Here is a 21,945-nt window from a genome sequence, read left to right as displayed (position 1 = left end):
TGAAAATAAGAAAGAGAATTTTAGAATCAAGACATCGCTTTACTGCAAGCCAATACAAATTGTGAGATTGTTAAGTGATCAGAACTTGTTATGAGTTCGGACATGGGCAGCAGAGTTTGAGATGAGGTTATGGGAGTGGAATATGGGAGTCTAGATAGGAATGCATTGGAATTATCAAGTCTACAGTTAACAAAGATCTTAATGAGGCTTTTGGCAGCAGTTGGGCTGAGACAGGGATGAAGACAGGCAATTGTTACATAATTGCAAATGGACAAAGTGATGGTGTGTCGGGGGAGGTTAGGCCTCATTCGCCTTGTGTATCAGATATGGCACTAAGGTGACAAACAGTTTGGTTTAGTCTCAAACTGTTGCCAGTGGAGAAGAGTTGAATAGAACTTGTGAACAGCATTTGATGTGAAGACTAAAACCAATTACTTCAACAGGAGAACATTTCTGTAATTTGATAATTTAGCAATAACAGAAGAGTTAAGAAGGATATTAGTAAAGTACAACTGGATGTCCTCTGCGCATGAGTTTGTTTCCTGTTGGGGGTGTTGCTGAGGCTAGCATGGACATGAGAAATAATAGATTCTTTTCGGCAGCAAGTATAATGGTGCAAGTTCACAGGTATTCAATTTGATCAGTGAAATAGCGAAAAAAGTGATTGCTTTTCAGAGAGTCTGTTGAGATACAACCTCTTTATGCAGAGGTTGATTCCTATGTGGAAAAGCCAATGCTGTAAGTGGAAAATTGATTTTTGGCTGATTGACTTTATGAGGAATCAAGTAAACTTAAAGTCTGTTACCTTTGGGCCTGGCCTGATGGATGCCTTTGAAAGTTTGATACCTGCTAGAATATTGAGATGTTTCATTAAGGACTAAGAGCTTTGTTTTGTCTTGTATTATACACACCATTGTTTAACATAGAATATAGAAAAGTACAGCACAGAACAGGCCATTTGGCCCACGATGTTGTGCCGAGGTTTAATCCTAATGTAAAATATAATAACTTAACCTACGCACCCCTTAACTCACTGCTTTCTATGTGCCTGTCCAGCAGTCACTTATATTTCCCTAATGATTCTGCTTCCAAGTTAGACCTGAATTAATGAACATGAATTCATAGCACGTTGAGTAATCTGATCAGTTTTGAAATAAGATACGGGATTGAAAAACCAACTCTTGTGATTGTTTTCATGTTCAGTTTTTTTACATTTTCAGATTGGCAATGCACCAATGGTTCTGGTTTCTTTTATAATGTTTCACATTTTTCTTTCTGTGGAAAAGCAAGCATTTTACTTTCAGTTTTAAATATTTTTGCAAAATGTAAAAATCAGTGTTAATATTAAGATTGTCTTTGTCTTTGTTTACAGATCTGTAGGATGGAAAATATCAATCATTTAACTGAACTTCGAGTGCTTAACCTTGCGGGTAATTTCATCATTCATGTTGAAAACATGAGTGGTCTTGATTCACTGACAGAACTAAATCTCAGACGGAATCGCATTGAATCTGTGGTAAATTTACTTTTGGTTTTCCTAAAATACTGAACATAAAGGAATCATGGATTACATTTGCCAGCGCTCTTTATTAAGAGTATGAAATTTTCATACATTATCTTTGGTTGTTGAGATATACAAGATAATGAGAGGAATAGATAGAGTCAATAGCTATAGACTTTTCCCCAGGGCAGGATTGACTGGTACGAGGGGTCATAGTTTTAAGATATTAGCAGAAAGGTATAGAGGTAGGTTCTTTACGCAGAGTTGTGAATGCATGGAATGCATTGCCAGCGGTGGTGGTGGAAGCAGAGTCTTTAGGGACATTTAGCGACTGCTGGACATGCACGTGGATAGCAGTGATTTGGGGGTGCGTAGGTTAACTTATTATCTTTTATATTAGGACTAAACCTCGTTACAACATTGTGGGCCAAAGGGCAGTTCTGTGCTGTACTTTTCTAAAAACAATTCCCATAAAGATAATTTCCTTATTCTCACATCCCCATTTAAATTTCTATAAGACAATTTGCTTTCCACCTCCAAAGAGGAACAGTGTCGTAGTACTTGAATTATTCTTCATTTGAATGATGTTCATTATGTTACTTGCAACCTTCCACAGGGTCAACTTAATTTTTCTGCTTGGTATTCCTAACACATAGGCTTTTGCATATGACCATCTCTTTTCTCTTCACTCATATATTCTTCCTATAAGATATTCCGCCACTTTTTTCTGGTTGCTATACTCTGGAGCCAATCATGTTACTGATATAGAAGCAGAAACTCAGCAGGTCTGGCAACTTCTGTGGAGAGAGAAATAGAGTTAATGTTTTGAATCCGATGACTTTTTGTATTTCCAATATTCCTTCCATATCACAGTGTCTATCACTGACCTCAATATTCTATGTTCCAGGTGATCGATTTACTGAGTTTATCTTTCACACAATTGTTCTCTACTTTCTGACCTAAGTTAATTTTGTCTGGAATGTTCCTTGCCTCAACCAACAGTAAAATTATGATGAGTTGAATCATAGGAGGTCTCTCCATAAATTTGTATTAGGAAGAGTTTTGAGATACAGGTAGTTCTTCTATAATGTACAGCTCTGTGTTATGGAAAAGTCGTGCTTTAAAAAAAGCTCTTAAAATGTTGGCGATGTAATCACGTTACAGTCAGCACATGTTTTAAAAGTTTGCACTTTAGTGTTCCCAACTCATCAATTGCGTTACAGTGAATTTGCATTAACAAAACGCATATTATAGGAGAATGAACTGTAGCTAAAAAGGCCCCTATGCAACCCAGTTATTGCCTGGAAGTGCACTCGATGCCAAAAAAAGGAAAACACAGTGACAAATAACTGAAAAACTGTCTTAAATTTGTTCACATCTCACAGTGGCTTGACCCTATAAAGTAAAACTCATTGAAAAATTATAGGAATAAGCTTTGGAAAAAAAATCATAATATTTTTCTGCTTAGTGCTCTGTCTTTGGGTGAAGGACAAGGTCAGAAGTCACATGGCACCAGGTTATAGTCCACCAGATTTATTTGAAATCAGAGTGCTGTTCCTTCATCAGATGAAAATTCAAATTGTGATTTCAAATAAACCTGTTGGACTACAACTTGGTGTCATGTGACTTCTGACCTTATCCATCCCAGTTCAACTCTGGCACCTCCACAAAATGGATGGATTACACCTCTTCCCACCCTACCTCTTGCAAAAATGCCATCCCGTATTACCAATTCCTCCGCCTCCGCCGTATCTGCTCCCAAGAGGACCAGTTCTACCACAGAACACATCAGATGGCCTCCTTCTTTAGAGACCGCAATTTCCCTTCCCACGTGGTTAAAGATGCCCTCCAATGCATCTCGTCCACATCCCGCACCTCCGCCCTCAGACCCCACCCCTCCAACCATAACAAGGACAGAACGCTCCTGGTGCTCACCTTCCACCCTACCAACCTTCGCATAAACCAAATCATCCGCCGACAGTTCCACCACCTCCAAACAGAACCCACCACCAGGGATATATTTCCCTCCCCACCCCTTTCCGCCTTCCGCAAAGACTGTTCCCTCTGTGACTACCTGGTCAGGTCCACGCCCCCTACAACCCACCCTCCCATCCTGGCACTTTCCCCTGCCACCGCAGGAACTGTAAAACCTACGCCCACACCTCCTCCCTCACCTCTATCCAAGGCCCTAAAGGAGCCTTCCACATCCATCAAAGTTTTACTTGCACATCCACTAATATCATTTATTGTATCCGTTGCTCCCAATGCGGTCTCCTCTACATTGGGGAGACTGGGCGCCTCCTAGCAGAGCGCTTTAGGGAACATCTCCGGGACACCCGCACCAATCAACCACACCGCCCCGTGGCCCAACATTTCAACTCCCCCTCCCACTCTGCCGAGGACATGGAGGTCCTGGGCCTCCTTCACCGCCGCTCCCTCACCACCAGACGCCTGGAGGAAGAACGCCTCATCTTCCGCCTCGGAACACTTCCACCCCAGGGCATCAGTGTGGACTTCAACAGTTTCCTCATTTCCCCTTCCCCCACCTCACCCTAGTTCCAAACTTCCAGCTCAGCACTGTCCCCATGACTTGTCCGGACTTGTCCTACCTGCCTATCTCCTTTTCCACCTATCCACTCCACCCTCTCCTCCCTGACCTATCACCTTCATCCCCTCCCCCACTCACCTATTGTACTCTATGCTACTTTCTCCCCACCCCCACCCTCCTCTAGCTTATCTCTCCACGCTTCAGGCTCACTGCCTTTATTCCTGATGAAGGCCTTTTGCCCGAAACGTCGATTTCACTGCTCCTTGGATGCTGCCTGAACTGATGTGCTCTTCCAGCACCATATTCCAGAATCTGGTTTCCAGCATCTACAGTCATTGTTTTTACCTGAGTGTGATACAGTCTGCCATGTTATCGCTGCAATGAAAATCTTGAAGCACCTATACAGCCTTTGCAATTTTAACTTGGAAAATAGATGGATAAGCAGGCAGGTATCCTCTTCAGGATCATTGCACCATTCAACCATGCTTTAAGTTTCACCGAGACATCTCCTGTCGAATAATGTCTTGCCAGTGCTTTTTCATTGCAGCATGGCCTAACTCTGTTTCAATTGATGGTGTAGCTATTTATCAAGCTGATACAAGTTTAGCCAACATGGAGTTACCAGTCCAGAATTTTAACTTATCTCAGGCATTCCTTTAATTAGATTTCCTATTCTGGTGGAGAAAGTAGCTTGGCAACTTTGTTATAACTGGTGTTTCAAGTTGTATGATTTCAATTTATCATGTACCGAGCTCAAATACTTTGTTACACAAGCCTTAAATTTCTTTGCAAGTTTCATTGTGCTTGTTTGCTTTATTTATTATACTTTTTATAAGAATGGATTCTCTGCTCCTACTGAAAGTGGGAATGTTTTGCAGCAGGTGGTGGATCTTTCAGAATAACTTGGATTGTTTCATAATCTCTCAGACTGAGCACCCTTTCCTGCTTTCGAGGCTTTCCTCAAAATTTACTTCTGCCAAGCTTTTCAAGCATTCCTCATTTGTTCCCTTGTTTCAGTGTCACTATCTGTCTGATTATGGTTCTTTGGTGCTTATATGAATGCGTGTTGCTGTTGTCTGCTGAATAGTTGTGCAGCCCTTGAAAGTTTAGGTTTTGAATCACACCCTGAGGCCACTGGGGAGGAATGCAATGATAGTGAAACTTATAGTATCTTGGTAAGTGTATATTATCTTACTGGGAAAACCATTCTATTAAATTACTTCTACATTGTTGTTGCAAATATAGGGAAAGATTGGGATGAGACCTTTGAAGGATCTTTTTCATTGACTTCTAATGATGATGAAGGAAACCATTAAAAATGAAAAGAAAATATTTCCTGGCTTACCAGTTAAACAAAATATTATGGATTTATTTCCTTTTGCATTTTAAAACCATTTTTACTGAGGAATTTTACATTCTTCTTGCAAAATTTGATGTCATCTTTTAGAAATGTGTCAGAAAGATTGTCAAGACTAGTTCTAGAACTAAGACATTAAAAGTTTGGAATGACTTGATAAGGTCTTTACTGTTTCAACTAAGTTAGACAGGAGAGATACGATGAAAACGTTGGCACGTGTGGGGAAAATTCAAACAAAGGTCCATCAACAGAAGATAATTACTACTAAATCTGATAAGAAAATAAAGGGAAGTTTCTTCCTCAGAAAGTAATTAGGAAACTGAACTTGCTACCAAAGAAGGTAAATGAAGCAAATGGGAGTCCATTCTGGAATAACACAACAGTTGCGTTTCTCTGCAACCTTGCACTATAGAAAATAGTGCTATTGAAAACCACTATAGAAAATCACGCTGTAGAAGATTGCTATGGAAAATTGCTATACCAAACAGCTGAAAGTTTGTGTTATCCAAACAGCATCCTCAATTTGTCAGTTGCACTATAGCCAATTTGTGTTGTTGAAACACACATAATACCAGAACAACCTATACTCTAGACGCTTTTGAAAAGAAGCCAGACTAGTTCAAAAGAGAAAACATTTTCAAAGGATATGTTAAAATGCTGCACATAACAGAAGAACTAGGAGCAGGGCCAGGCAAATCAGACTGTTGAGCTTACTAACCCATTCAATGCTGTCATGCTTAATCTCATCTCATCCTCAACTCCACTTACCTGTCTACTCCCCATATACCTTCAACCCTTTACTAATTAACAATCACCTTAAATTTACTCAATGCCACACTATTAACTGCACTCTGGAGTAGTGAATTCCACAGGTTCACAACACTTTGAAAGAAATAATTTCTCCTCATCTCTGTTTGAAATCTGCTATCCTAATCACTATGACCTCTCATTCTAGATTGCCCCAGACAGGAAATACCTTCCAGACTTCTACTTTGTTAATACCGTTTCATACCTTATATGTCAGTTAAATTTCCTGTCATTCTTCTAAGTTCTTGACAATTATAGATCTATCCTACTAACTCTGTCTTCATAAGACAAACCTATCATCTCTGGAATCAATCTAGTGAATCTTCTCTGAAATGCCTCTAATGCAACTACCTCAAATAAGGGGACCAAAATTATACATAATAGTCCAAGTGCAGTCTCACTGATACCATGTACAGTTGTAGCAATACGTTCCTACTTTTATACTCTATTCTTTTTGCAATAAATGTCAACACTCCATTTGCCTTCTTTATTACCTCTTGTGCCTGCATGCTAATTTTCTGTGATTCATTCATGAGGACACCCAGATTCCTCTGCACTGAAACACTCTAAAGTTTCTTTCCACTTAGATAATAAGTTACCTTTCTATTTCTTTGATCAAAATGAATAGACTCACATGTATTTGTGTTAAGAAGAAGGAATGAGATGAGACTCATGGAGTAAAAATGCAAACATAGATTTGTTTCAGAAAATTTAAATCTGTTCTGTATATGTTATGTAATAGGTTCCAATTACTTTTTTTCTGAAGAAGGGTTACTGGACCAGAAATGATAACTCTCTCCACAGATGCTGAAATATAAAAAATTATTGAAAAAGTAATAACTAAGTGATAATGCAAGAAGTTAATAGTCTTGCCATTAGTGGGAACAATCTTCAAGTTCAAATTCATATTTTACAGAGTCTTGTAAATGTGAAGGTTATTCCAGAACAACTAGCACAAATTTATTAAAAGCATGTCATTTTTCACTGAGAACAAAGAACAGTACAGCACAGGAACAAACCCTTTGGCCCATCAATATGTCAACACATTATGCCTTTCTATACTAAAAATCTCTTGTTTTACGCAATTTATATTCCTCTATTCCATAAGACCATAAGGCCATAAGATTTAGGAGTGGAAGTAAGGCCATTCGGCCCATCGAGTCCACTCCACCATTCAATCATGGCTGATGGGCATTTCAACACCACTTACCCGCATTCTCCCCGTTGCCCGTAATTCCTTGTGACATCAAGAATTTATCAATTTCTGCCTTGAAGACATTTAGCGTCCCAGCCTCCACTGCACTCTGTGGCATTGAATTCCACAGGCCCACCACTCTCTGGCTGAAGAAATGACTCCACATTTCTGTTCTGAATTTACCCCCTCTAATTCTAAGGCTGTGTCCACGGGTCCTAGTCTCCTCGCCTAACGGAAACAATTTCCTAGCGTCCACCCTTTCCAAGCCATGTATTATCTTGTAAGTTTCTATTAGAGCTCCCTTTAATCTTCTAAACTCCAATGAATACAATCCCAGGATCCTCAGCCGTTCCTCGTATGTTAGACCTACCATTCCAGGGATCATCTGTGTGCATCTCCACTGGACATGCTCCAGTGCCATTATGTCCTTCCTGAGGTGTGGGGACCAAAACTGGACACATACTCCAAATGGGGCCTAACCAGAGCTTTATAAAGTCTCAGTAGCACAAACAGTGCTTTTATATTCCAACTCCCTTGAGATAATTGACAACATTGCATTTGCTTTCTTAATCACGGACTCAACCTGCATGTTTACCTTTAGAGAATCCTCAACTAGCACTCCCAGATCCCTCTGTACTTTGGCTTTACGAATTTTCACACCGTTTAGAAAGTAATCCATGCTTCTATTCTTTTTCCCAAAGTGCAAGACCTCGCATTTGCTCACATTGAATTCCATCAACCATTTCCTGGACCACTCCTCCAAACTGTCTAGATCCTTCTGCAGCCTCCCCACTTCCTCAGTACTACCTGCCTGTCCACCTAACCTTGTATCGTCGGCAAACTTAGCTAGAATGCCCCCAGTCCCTACATCCAGATCATTAATATATAATGTGAACAGCTGCGGCCCCAACATTGAACTCTGCGGGACACTGCTTGTCACCGGCTGCCATTCTGAAAAAGAACCTTTTATCCCAACTCTCTGCATCCTGTCAGACAGCCAATCCTCTATCCATAACAGTAGCTCACCTTGAACACCATGGGCCCTCACCTTGCTCAGCAGCCTCCCATGTGGCACCTTATCAAAGGCCTTTTGGAAGTCTAGGTAGACCACATCCACTGGGTTTCCCCGGTCTAACCTACTTGTCACCTCTTCAAAGAACTTCAACAGGCTTGTCAGGCCGACCTCCCCTTACTAAATCCATGTTGACTTGTTCTAATCCGACCCTGCTCTTCCAAGAATTTAGAAACCTCATCCTTAATGATGGATTCTAGAATTTTACCAACAACCGAGGTTAGACTAATTGGCCTATAATTTTCCATCTTTTGCCTTGATCCTTTCTTGAACAAGGGGGTTACAACAGTGATCTTCCAATCATCTGGGACTTTCCCGGACTCCAGTGACTTTTGAAAGATCTCAACCAACGCCTCCGCTATTTCCTCAGCCACCTCCCTCAGAACTCTAGAATGTAACCCATCAGGGTCAGGAGATTTATCAATTTTAAGACCTTTTAGCTTTTCTAGCACTTTCTCTTTTGTATTCCTTGTCTACTCTGTCAAGATAGTTACTAAACATTTCTATTGTATCTGCTTCTACCACCTCCTCTCGCGGCAGATTCCAGACACCTACCACCACTGTATAAAAAATCTTGCTTCTCATATCTGCTTTAAATGTTCGCCCTTTCACCTTAAACCTATGTGCCCTAGTAATTGACATTTCTACCCTTGGGGAAAAAAGGACTCTGACTATCCATTCTATCTTTGCCTCTCATAATTTTGTGAAATTCTATCAGGTTGCCCTCAGTCTCTGACATTCAAGTAAAGACAAGCCAAGTTTGTCCGATCTCTCCTCATAGCTAATACCCACCAAACCAGGCAACATTCCTGGTAAACAATTTCTGTACTGTCTCCAAAACTTCCACATTGTTCTGGTAGTGTGGCAATCAAAATTTGATACAGAATTCTGAACGTGACTTGTCTATTTTTGTACTCTATGCCCTGACCAACGAAGGCAAGCATGTCATTCGCCTTTGTGACCCCCTTAGCAACTTGTGTTGCCACTTCCAGGTATCTGTGGACATGTAAGCCTAAGTCTCTCTGTATATTAATACTTCTACAAGTTCTGCCGTTTACTGCATTAGGTACTCCAAAATGCATCACCTTACATTTGTCTGGATTAAATTCCACCTGCCATTTCTCTGCCCAAGTCTCTAGTCTATTCTGCTATATCCTGTCAATCCTTTCCACTATCTGCAGCTCCCCCAATCTTTATGTTGGCTTTAAACTTATAATCAGTTCACCCGCATTGTCCTCTAGATCATTTATATAAATACATTACAAAGAGGGGTCCCAGCATTGAACTCTGCAGAACACAAAACCTCAGTCAGAAAATATCTTGCCACCGCTAATCTCTGTTTTCTATGTGTTGTGACACGGGGTAAACCCCTCTGCTAATTTAAACCAGCAACAGAAAAAAGATTCACCCTGTGCTTTAATCTGTTAAAATTTGAGAGGCAAAGAACTATCCCAAAAGTCCCTATTTAAAGTAAAAATTAACAACTTTATTCTTTAAGTCTAACAGAGAATATTAACCAACAACTATTTACAACTCCTTTCTCTTAAACCTATCTTTTACCTACCCCTCTACAATACTAGTCCAATAAAAAAATCCCAATTAAGATTTACAGAAAAAAATCACATTTCAAAACCGGTTAGCTTTGCCGAGTTTCCTCTGTAAATTTTTCTGTCTCCTTTTCTGCTTCTTAGTGCTTCTGCTTCACAAGTCTGTGATAGATAAAGAAACCTCTTGGAGAGCAGTTCTGCTGGCAATCTGTACTTGTTGGTGCTGACTGCTCTTTGCCGCTCTGACTAACTGTTCAAAATGTCTGATATTTATACCCTGAAACATTGGATTGTTTCATTTGTTTTAATATTGTCAAAATACTAAATTCAAACTTGCCTGGAGCTTGGTATCTTGGGGCATAATTTAAACTGATTGGCCGAATTTGAATTTGTTTCTTTTCTATTGTAGCTGGTCGACCAAATGTTACATTTTATATTTTTCAGTATTCTGTGTTCTTGCTAAGTCCTTGCCAGCCTTTCAACTCTCTTAAAGGTACAGTATACCTACAACTTCATAACATATGACCAAGCCAGTTCTGTATTCATCTTACCAGCTCACTACAGATTCCATGTTACTTAGTTTCTATATCAGCCTACCAGAAAGGATCTTATCAAAGGCCTTACTAAAGTTCAAAGTTTGTGCGAAGATTTGTAGCTCGGGTGCTCGTTGTTGTGGTTCTGTTCACCGAGCTGGGAATTTGTGTTGCAGCCGTTTCGTCCCCTGTCTAGGTGACACCCTCGGTGCTTGGGAGCCTCCTGTGAAGCACTTCTGTGATCTTTCCTCCGGCATTTGTAGTGGTTTGAATCTGCCGCTTCCGGTTGTCAGTTCCAGCTGTCCGTTGCAGTGGTCGGTATATTGGGTCCAGGTCGATGTGCTTGTTGATTGAATCAGTGGATGAGTGCCATGCCTCTAGGAATTCCCTGGCTGTTCTCTGTTTGGCTTGTCCTATAATAGTAATCATCCACTAATTCACTCAACAAGTACATCGACCTGGACCCAATATACTAGCCACTGCAGCGGACAGCTGGAACTGACAACCGGAAGCGGCAGATTCAAACAACTACAAGTGCCGGAGGAAAGATCACAGAAGCGCTTCACAGGAGGCTCCCAAGCACTGAGGATGTTACCTAGACAGGGGACGAAACGTCTGCAACACAAATTCCCAGCTCGGCGAACAGAACCACAACGCCTTACTAAAGTCCATGCAGACAACATCTACTGCCCTCAACAATCATTGTCACTTCCTTAAAAAACTAATTAAGTTTGTAAGATATGACTTCCCCCACACAAGGTCATGCTTCTTATCACTACTAAGTCTATGTTTTTATAAATTTTGGTAAATCCTGTCCCTAAGAATCTTCTCCAATATTTCCCTGCCACTGTCATAAGGCTCACCAACCTGTAATTTCCTGAATTATCCCTGGTGCCCTTCTTAAACAAAGGAACAATATTGGCTATTCTTCAGTCCTCTAGAACCTCGCCTATAAAGAGAATACAAAGATTTCATACAAGGCCCCAGAAACTTCCTGCCTTACTTTCCTTAGTATTCTAGGATAGAACCCATCAATTCGGGACTTTTCTACCTTAATGCTTTTCAACATACCTAACACCTTTTTTGTATCAACATGCCCTCGAATATCGACATACCCCTCCCGAGACCTGACATTCACCATGTCCTCATCTTTATGATTTGGAGATGCCGGTGTTGGACTGGGGCATACAAAGTTAAAAATCACGCAACACCAGGTTATAGTCCAACAGGTTTAATTGGAAGCACACTAGCTTCCGGAGTGATGCTCCTTCATCAGGTGATTGTGGAGGGCTCGATCGTAAATTCTGTGTTACGATCAAGCCTTCCACAATCACCTGATGAAGGAGCGTCACTCCGGAAGCTAGTGTGCTTCCAATTAAACCTGTTGGACTATAACCTGATGTTGGGTGATTTTTAACCTCATCTTTATGAATATGGATGCAAAGTATTCATTGAGCATTTCATCCACTTCCTCTGGCTTACCTCCTTTGTCCTTGAATGGACCGACTGTTTTGCTTGGTACTTCTTGAGATTTTTCCTTCATCCTGTTTACCAAGAACATTTCATGGACCCTTTCAGCCCTTCTAATTCCTTGCTTAAGTTCTTTCCTATTTTTTTATATTCTTCAAGGGCTCTGTCTGTCTTCAATTTCCTAAAGCTCATGTATGCCTCCTTTTTCTTTTTGACTAAGCTGTCAAATTCTCTTGTCATTCCAAGGTTCCTTAGACTTCATTTTCACAGGAACATGTTGGTCCTGAACTCCAATGAACTGGCTTTTAAAAGATTCCCACTTGACAGGTGTGGATTTATCCTCAAACCCCCAATCCACATTCACCACTCCAGCTTAATATTCTTGTAGTTAGCCTAACCCCAGTTTATTACTTTCACCCAAGGACTACTCTTATCCTTATCCATCCCTAAAACATTTGGAATTATGGTCACTGTTCCCAAAATGCTCCCCCACACGATCAGGCTGGGACTCTTTTCCCTGGACCGTCGGAGGCTGAGGGATGACCTTATAGAGGTTTACAAAATTAAGAGGGACATGGATAGGGTAAATAGACAAAGTCTTTTCCCTGGGGTCAGGGAGTCCAGAACTAGAGGGCATAAGTTTAGGGTGAGAGGGGAAAGATATAAAAGAGACCTAAGGGGCAACTTTTTCATGCAGAGGGTGGTACGAGTATGGAATGAGCTGCCAGAGGAAGTGGTGGAGGCTGGTACAATTGCAACATTTAAGAGGCATTTGGATGGGTATATGAATAGGAAGGGTTTGGAGGGATGGAGGGATATGGGCCAGGTGCTGGCAGGTGGGACTCGATTGATTTGGAGATGCCGGTGTTGGACTGGGGTGTACAAAGTTAAAAATCACACAACACCAGGTTATAGTCCAACAGGTTTAATTGGAAGCACACTAGCTTTCGGAGCGCCGCTCCTTCATCAGGTGGTAGTGGAGGACACAATTGTAAGGCACAGAATTTATAGCAAAAGTTCACAGTGTGATGTAACTGAAACTATACAATGAAAAATACCTTGATTGTCTGTTGAGTCTTTCATCTGTTTGAATACCATGATAGTTTCACTTCTTTCATGTGTAAATCACAAAACCTTTTTTAAAAAAGTTGCATTCTTAGGTTAGCTGTAACAATTGATGTTAGCTAGACAATATGTTGGAGGTGTTAGCCCCCTGTGTTCTCTGTCTATGCTATGATGTTTAGATTGATTCTAATCTAAAAAGTGAGATAACAGAGTTTTACATGAATTCATGCAGTTTTTGAGCAAAGTACACTGTAACTCTGCAAGTACAAATTCACGCCACAAAATATGTGTGTGCATGTGGGTCTTTGTGTCTGTCTGGGTTGGGGGTTGTGAGTGTGAGAGAGAGTGTATATGTGTGTGTAGTGAGTGTAGAGTGTCTTAAGTGTGTAAGGGGGTGCATGTGGGAGTGTGTGTGCATGTCTGGGGTGGGGGGTTGTGAGAGTGTATATGTGTGTGCATGAGTGTAGAGTGGTCTAAGTCTCTGAGAGGATGCCTGTGTGAGTGTGGGAGTGTGTGTGTCTGTGTGTGTAGGAGTGTCTGTGTGCGTGTGTAGTGCAATGGTGGTCACCTGTAATGTGACATGAACCCAAGGTCCCAGTAGATTTGGTTGGGATATCTGGTCGGCGTGGACGGGTTGGACCGAAGGGTCTGTTTCCATGCTGTACATCTCTATGACTATGACTCTATGTGACTGGGGCCATTCCCTGATACTAGGTTTCGTATGACCCTTCTCTAGTTGGACTATTTTCCAATGGCTTCGAGAAACCCCCCTGGAAGATGCACCTAACAAATTCCTTCCCCTCCATTTAAGCCTTTGGCAATAACAGAGTGCCAGTCAAGATGGGGGGAGTTAAAATTACCCACCAAAACAACTTTGTTATTTTTACAATTTTCCATAATCTACCCACATAGTTGTTCCTCAGTTTCCTGCTGGCCCATGGTACAACCCCATCAAAGTGATTGCTCTCTTCCTGTTCCTGAGCTATACCCATATGGCCTCGCTGGATGAACATCCAAGGTGTCCTCTCTCATTACAATATTCTCCCTAATCAATATTACAACTCCCCCAGATCTTTTACATCTCTCTATCTCACCTGAAATATCTAAACCCCCGAACATTAAGCTAGCAGTCTTGCCCTTCTCTTAACCAAGTCTCTGTAATAGCCACAACATCATAGCCATATGTACTAATCCAAGCTTTAAGTTCATTTTGCCTTACCTGTGACACTCCTTTCGATAAAGCAAATACACTTTAGACCACCAATCCTGCCGTATTCAGTAACTTGTCACCATTTGTTTTCCCTCTTAGCCTTGATGGCCTTGGTTTCTAACTCCTCCTCAGTCATTTTACTTGCTGACCTACTGCTCTGGTTCCCAGCCCCCTGCTGCATAGTTTAAGCCCTCCTGAGTGAAACTAGCAAACCTCTTCCCAGAATATTGATGTCCCTCCAGTTTAGATGCAACTCATCCTCCTTGTACAGGTCCCACCTGCTCTGGAAGAGATTCTGATGAGCTGCATATCTGAAGCCCTCCCTCCTACTCCAGCTTTTTCGAGCTCTTTAGCCATGTATTTAACTCTACTATTTTTCTATCCCTAGCCTAGCTTGCATGTGGTACTGGGAGTAATCCCAAAATTGCAACTCAATAGGTCCAACTTACTACCTAACTCCTCTTGTAGGACCTCGTCACTATTCCTGCCCATGTCATTAGTCCCAAATGTACCTTGACCTCTGGCTGTATACCCTCCCTTTTCAGAATGATGCATGCATGAGAGAAATCTTTGACCCTGGGCACCAGGATGGCAATATACTACCCTGGAATTTCTTTTTCAGCAACAGAAATGCCTAGCTGTGCCCCTGACTATACAGTCCCTTATTACTACTGCTTTACTGCACTTTGACCCTTCTTGCTGTACAGTAGTGCGAGTGTGGTGCTATTGCTCTGGTTGCTGCTGTCAGCTGATAGGGAACTCCCACTCCCTCCACTCCCTCCACTTGCCAACAGGATCCACTACTTTGAAAGTACTCTGTGAAGTTGCCATGGTCGTACCGGACCATAGGACTGCTCTCTCATTCGAGAGAGAGAGACATCTGGTGGTAGTTTAACCTGAGGGTCACTACAACTCAGGCAATGGGAGAGGTTGAGAAAGATGGACCTTTTTGGTAACCTTAGCTGGTGCTTAAATTGAACACACACTGTTGGCATCACTTTGCATTGCAAACTAACTGTCCAGTCGAAGTGAGCTAAATGTTCTGTAAAACTGACCGGAACGATTAAAAGAGTGCTATAAATGGCACCGTTTTTGTGTCTCAAAACGCATTTGACAAAGTGTCCTAGAAGGGATGCAGTGTTACTGGACTTGAAACATTAACTTTGTTTTTTCTGTCTACAGATGCCACCAGATCTGCTGAGTTTCTCTATAAATTATGAATCACTTGGATTGAGAAGTATTGAAAGCAATTTCCTTTTTATTAAAGGATGTGGGTGTTGCTAGCTATGCTATATATTGCCCTTGTTAGGGTGGTGGTGTGCTGCTTCCTAAGGGTGGTGTAGTCTTTGGTCTGTAGGTGCAAAATTAGGAGACAATTTCTAAGATTTTGATCCAGTAATATAGTTTCAAGATGGTATATGTTTGGAGGGGAACATGGAGGGGAACTTGCAGGTGGTGATGTTCTCATGCATCTGCTGCCCTTAGGCTTCTAGATGGTACAGATTGCAAGTCTATAATATACAGTTGAAGGAGCTTTGGTAAATTGTATCAAGACCCAGTTGATTGTCATACTGGACAAGTTATATCCCAGAGCAAAATCTGGCTTGATACATAGAGCATCAATAAGCTTCACAAGGTCAAGAACGAGAGATCACATCCAGTGAGAGGCAGCCTGAGTGAGTGTATACTTCAGAGAATTTGGAGGCAACATGAGAATTTGGTGCAGAGGAGAAGTGATTTTTTAAATTTTTCTTTGGGCCTGTAGTTGTAAGGATTTTTTTAACAAGATAAATTGAAACCTACGATCAGGGACCAGCAAAAAAGAACAACATCACAGATAAACTGTAAATTCATTGGTTGGTGACAGCTACAAAGTTGACTGTATTATAGATTGCTTTCAGATTGAAGGTAAATAAGAGAAATATTTATAGGCTACAAAGTAAAAGACCAGTAAAAATGTTTAAAAATCAAATTAAGAAGTATGTAATTAAAATAGAGATACCAGACCAGGCAATATGTCGTAACTGCATAATGTGGGACCTGGTAGACCCTATTGTAATTTGTAGGGATCACATCTGTAGCAAATGTTGTTGCTTGAGGAACTTGAGGAGCTCCAGCTCAGAGCTTCAAACACTGTGACTCAACAGGGATGGGGAGAATTACCTGGCCACTTTGTTTCAAGGGACAGCCACACCCATTAAGGGATTTGATGGCCTAGTGGTATTATCAGGGGACTGTTAATCCAGAGATTTTAGACAATGTACTGAGGTTCCACCAAGACAGATGGTGGAATTTAATTTCAATAAAAATATGGAATTAGCAGTCTAAAAACGACCATGAAACCATTGTCAATTGTTGGGGGAAAAAACCATCTGGTTCACTCATGTCTTTTAGGGAGAGAAATTGCCATCCTTACCTGGTCTGGACTGCATGTGACTCCAGACCCACAGAAATGCGGTTGACTCTTAGCTGCTCCTAATTGGCAATTAGGGATGGGCAATAAATGGGCGGCACGGTGGCACAGTGGTTAGCACTGCTGCCTCACAACGCCAGAGACCCGGGTTCAATTCCCGCCTCAGGCGACTGACTGTGTGGAGTTTGCACGTTCTCCCCGTGTCTGCGTGGGTTTCCTCCGGGTGCTCCGGTTTCCTCCCGTGCAGGGTCAGGTGAATTGGCCATACTAAATTGCCCGTAGTGTTAGGTAAGGGGTAAATGTAGGGGTATGGGTGGGTTTCGCTTCGGCGGGTCGGTGTGGACTTGTTGGGCCGAAGGGCCTGTTTCCACACTGTAATCTAATCTAATCTAATCTAACCAGCAATGCCCTCATCCTGAGAATAAATAAAACAATTTCAGTCAATGTTCAGAGACTAGGAAAGTATGACTATAAGCGAGACAGGTAGAGGATCTGAAAGGAAGTTCTGAAGGAGCCTCAGGGTTGAGATTCTTGCTCCCTGTGTGGGTGAGAGTGGGGGCTGTAGGGAGGATGAGCAACCTGACAGTAGCACCATTGTACAGGGAGCCATTTATGAGGGGGAGAAAAACAAAGGTAGTTGTAATTGGGGATGGTGTAGTTAGGGAATTAGTCACTGTCTTCCATGGCAGGATCAAGAGTCCTGAAGACTGTGTTCCCTGCTTGCTGCCTGAGATCAGGATATCTCATTTGGGCTGCAGAGAAACGTGGACTGGGAAGGGAAAAATCCAGTTATTATGCTCCATATAAATAGCAGTAATACAGGTAGAAAAAAGAATGATGTTCAGCTGCAGGAATATGAGCAGCTAAAAGCTAAATTGAAAAGCAAAATAAAAAGATAATAACCTCTGGATTATTATCTGACCCACAAGGAAATTAGCACAGGGACAACAAGATTAAAGTGGTAAACATATGGCTCAAAGGTTGGCATGGGAGAAATTCATTTGAATTCTTGGGATATTGGCATCAGTACTGAGAAGAGGGAGCTGTTCCGATGGGATGAGCTCCACCTGAATCATGTTGGGATCAAACTCCTGATGAATTACTTTCTTAGGACTGTGGTAGCGCTTTAAACAAAATAGTGAGGGGGTAGGATGGGTTCAATTGTGTGATTAGATTACTTACAGTATGGAAACAAGTCCACAACGACCGTCTGAACCGTCCAGACCAATTCCCCTACCCTATATTTACCACTGACTAATGCATCTAACATTATGGGCAATTTAGCACGGCCAATTCACCTGGCCTGCACATCTTTGGATTGTGGGAGGAAACCAGAGCACCCGGAGGAAACCCATGCAAACACGGGGAGAATGTGCAAACACCACACAGGCAGTCACCCGAGGTGGGATTCAAACTCGGGTCCCTGGTGCTGTGAGGCTGCAGTGCTAACCACTGAGCCACTGTGTGGAGAAGAATGGGAAACGATAAAGGAGGGGAGGTCTCAGCACGAGTTATTAAAGGTTCCAGAACACTTAATTGAACAAAGAGTATGGAAAGGCTTGGGAATCTAGCTTCAGGCACAGCAGACAAGCAGGCAACTATGAGAAAGTTGGCAGTCAGTGTAGGACAGAGGATGTTGTACTTAAATGCACACAGTATACGAAACAAGGCAAATGAACTTGTAGCGCAGATTGAAATTGAGGGTACTATGTTTTGGGTATCACAGAGATAAGGTTGCAAGGGGATCAGGACTGGGGACTACAATATCCAAGAATACAAGTCATATTGAAAGGACAGGTTGATGGAGCAGAGTTGCCTTGTTTGTAAGAAATTAAATTAACTCAATAGCAAGAAGTGGTATTGAATCAGAAAGTGTAGAATCTGTGTGGAAAGAGTTGAGGAACTGAAAGGGAAAAATAGGGAACAGCAAAGAAAGATAAGAATCTATGGTGTTAGGGGCAAGATACTGACATGGATGGAGGATTGGCTGAGTGGTAGAGAGAATCAATAAAGGGATCTCTTTCAGGATGGCAGCCAGTGAACAGTGGAATTCTGCAGGGTTCAGTGTTAGGACCACAACTATTCACAATATGCATTAACAATCTAAATGAAGGAACTGAGGGCACTGTTGCTAAGTTTGCAGATGACATAAAGATGGGTGGAGAAACAGGTAGTTTTGAGGATGCAGAAGGAATTGGACAGGTTAGGCAAGTGGGCAAAAAAGTGACAGATGGGATACAATATAGGAATGTATGGAGTTATGCACTTTGCTAGGAAAAATAGAAGCGCAGACTATTTTATAAACTGAAAAGGCTTCAAAAATTTGAAACACGAAAGGACTTGGCAATCCTAATTCAGGATTCCATTAAGGTTAATGTGCAGGTTCAGTTGGCAATTAGGAAGGCAAATGCAAAGCTAGTATTCATTTCAAGAGTGCTAAAATACAAGAGCAGAGGTGTAGTGCTGAGGTATAAAGCTCTGGTCAGGCTACATTTGGAATATTGTGAGCAGTTTGAGCCCTAAATCTGAAAGGATGTGATGGTGTTGAAGGGTGTCCAGAGGATGTTTGCAAGAATGATCCCAGGGTTGAAGGCTCGTCATTTGAGGAACAGTTAAGGTCACTGGGCCTATACTTGGTGGTGTTTAGGATGCTGGGGGATCTGATTGAAACTTACAGAATATAGAGAGGCTTGGATAGAGTAGAAATGAAAATGTTTCCACTAGTAGGAGATACAAGGACCTGAGGGCACAACCCCAGAGTGAAGGGATGACCCTTCACAAATGAGATGAGAAGGAATTTGTTCAACCAGAGGGTGGTTAATCTGTGTAACTCATTTCTTCATAGGTCTGTCATGTCTAATGCATTGAGTATATTTAAGACAGATGGATAGGTTCTTGACTGATAAGGGGATCAAGGGTTACAGGGAGAGTGCAGGAAAATAAGATTGAGAAGCATATCGGTCATTATTGAACAGTGGAGCAGACTTAATGGGCTCAATGGCCTAGTTCAGTTCCTATATCTTATGGTCCAACATGGAAAATAGGGGCAGGAGTAAGCCATTCAGCCTTGCAAGCCTGCTCTGCCATTCATTATGATCATTGCTGGTCATACAACTCAACAGCCTTTCCACTTTTCCCTCATATGCTTTGATCCTTTTCATCCCAAGTGCTATATCTAAGTTCTTCCTGAAATCATAGGATACTTTGGCCTTGACTACTTTCTGTAGCAGCGAATTCCACAGGCTCACCAGTCTCTTGGTGAAGAAATTTTCCTCTTCCTTTTCGTCCTGAATGGTTTACCTCATATCCTTATATTTGTGACCCCTGATCTGTACTCCCCTGTCATAGGAAGCATCCTGTTAGAATTCCCCCTTAATTCTTTTGAACTCCAGCAAATATAATCCTAACTGATTCAACCTCCCTCATACCTGCATTCCCAGGAATCAGTCTGGTAAACCTTTGTTGCACTCCCTCTATAGCAACAACATCCTCAGTTAAGAAGACTAAAGCTGTGCATAATCTTCCAGGCATGGTTTCACCCAGACTTGTATAATTGCAGCAAAACATTCCTGCTCCAGTCCTAACGTTTTAGTTAATGTCTCTTCATGAGACCAAATTGCTATCACAGCTCACAAACTCCCAGGAATCCTTATATCTGGAGAAGTCCTAAAGGCTTGGAAAACCGCCAATGTAAACCCCTTTATTTAGAAAGGGAAGGAGGTGAAAAGAAACATAGGTAACTGCAGAAAAAAATATAAGTGAAATTGCTGGAAAAGCTTAGAAGGTTTGGCAGCTGACTTCTAAGGAAGGGTCTTCATACCCAAGACATTAACTCTGATTTCACAGATGTTGCCAGGTCTGCTGAGCAATTTCTGGTTTTGTTGCTGATTTACATCATCCACAATTTTTTTGGAACTGCAGGCCAGTTAGTTTAACATCTGTTCTTGGAAAAATCTTAGAGTCTATCATAAAGAAGATAGTAGCACAGCACTTAGAAGTACATAATATGATCAAGCAGAGTCAGCAGAGCTTTGCAAAGGGGAAGTCATGCCTGGTAAACCTATTAGAATTCTCTGAGGAGGTAATTATAGAAATAGATAAAGAGGGAGCCATGAATGTAATATATTTGAATTTTCAGAAGTACTACACTAAAGGCTACTTAATATGATAAGAATCCATGTGTTGGAGATAGTATATTAGCATGAAGAGAGGATTAGAACTTAGAACAGTACAGACTCTTTGGCCCACGATGTTGTGCCAAGCATTTATCTTAATCTAAGATCAGCCTAATCTACACATCCCTCAATTTACTGCCGCCCATGTGCTAGTTCAGCAGTTGCTTAAATGTCCCTAATGTCTCTGACTCTACTACCATCGCTGGCAGTGCATTCCACGCACCCACCACTCTCTGCGTAAAGAACCTACCTCTGACATCTCCCCTATACCTTCCTCTAGTCAACATAACATTATGACCCCTCATGATAGACATTTCTGCCCTGGGAAAAGTCTCTGGCTATCTACTCTATCTATGCCTGTCATTACTTTGTACACCTCTAGCAAGTCACCGATCTTCCTTCTTCTCTCCAGTGTGAAAAGCCCTAGCTCACTCAACATCTCTTCATAAGGCAAGCCCTCCAATCCAGGCAGCATCTTGGTAAATCTCCTCTGCACCCTCTCTAAAGCATTTACATCCTTCCTATAATGGGTGACCAGAACTGGACACAATATTCCAAGTGTGGTCTAACCAGGATTTTATAGAGCTGCAACAAAACCTCGCAGCCCTTGATCTCAGTCCCCCTGTTAATGAAAGCCAAACCACCATATGCCTTCTTAATAACCCTAGCAACTTGGGTGGCAACCTTGAGGGATCCAAAGTTGGATGTGGACTCCAAGATCCCGCTGTTCCATCATGCTGCCAAGAATCCTGTCTTTAACTGTGTATTCAGCATTCAAATTCGACCTTCCAAAGTTTTACACTTTGCATTTATCCAGGTTGAATTCCATCTACCACTTCTCAGCCCAGCTCTGCATCCCTGCAAGACCCCACTGATCACTGACCTCCAGGTGGAATACTTTCCATCCACTACCACTCGATGTCTCCTTTTAGCCAGCTAATTATGTATCCAGACAGCCAAATTTCCCTGAATCCCATACCACCTAACTTTCTGAATGAGCCGACCATGAGGAACCTTACCAAATGCCTTATTGAAATCCATATACACCACAT

General features: G+C 41.8%; 1 protein-coding gene across 6 annotated transcripts in view; it reads left to right on the top strand.

The window, feature by feature from the left end:
* lrrc49 (leucine rich repeat containing 49) overlaps positions 1 to 21,945 on the top strand; it is a 274,354-nt gene that overhangs the window by 137,027 nt on the left and 115,382 nt on the right. For all 6 annotated transcript variants that reach the window (XM_087982207.1, XM_043680302.2, XM_043680301.2 and 3 more), the window contains one exon: positions 1,373 to 1,516. In XM_087982207.1, coding sequence (XP_087838333.1) covers positions 1,373 to 1,516 — 144 coding nt within the window. The remainder of the gene's footprint in view (positions 1 to 1,372; positions 1,517 to 21,945) is intronic.

This window comes from Chiloscyllium plagiosum, unplaced genomic scaffold (assembly GCF_037043375.1).
Source record: "Chiloscyllium plagiosum isolate Xiang-an unplaced genomic scaffold, Cpla_swu_hap1 HiC_scaffold_42, whole genome shotgun sequence".
In the NCBI taxonomy this organism is placed as follows: domain Eukaryota; kingdom Metazoa; phylum Chordata; class Chondrichthyes; order Orectolobiformes; family Hemiscylliidae; genus Chiloscyllium; species Chiloscyllium plagiosum.
This window is presented reverse-complemented; position numbering and strand designations above follow the sequence as displayed.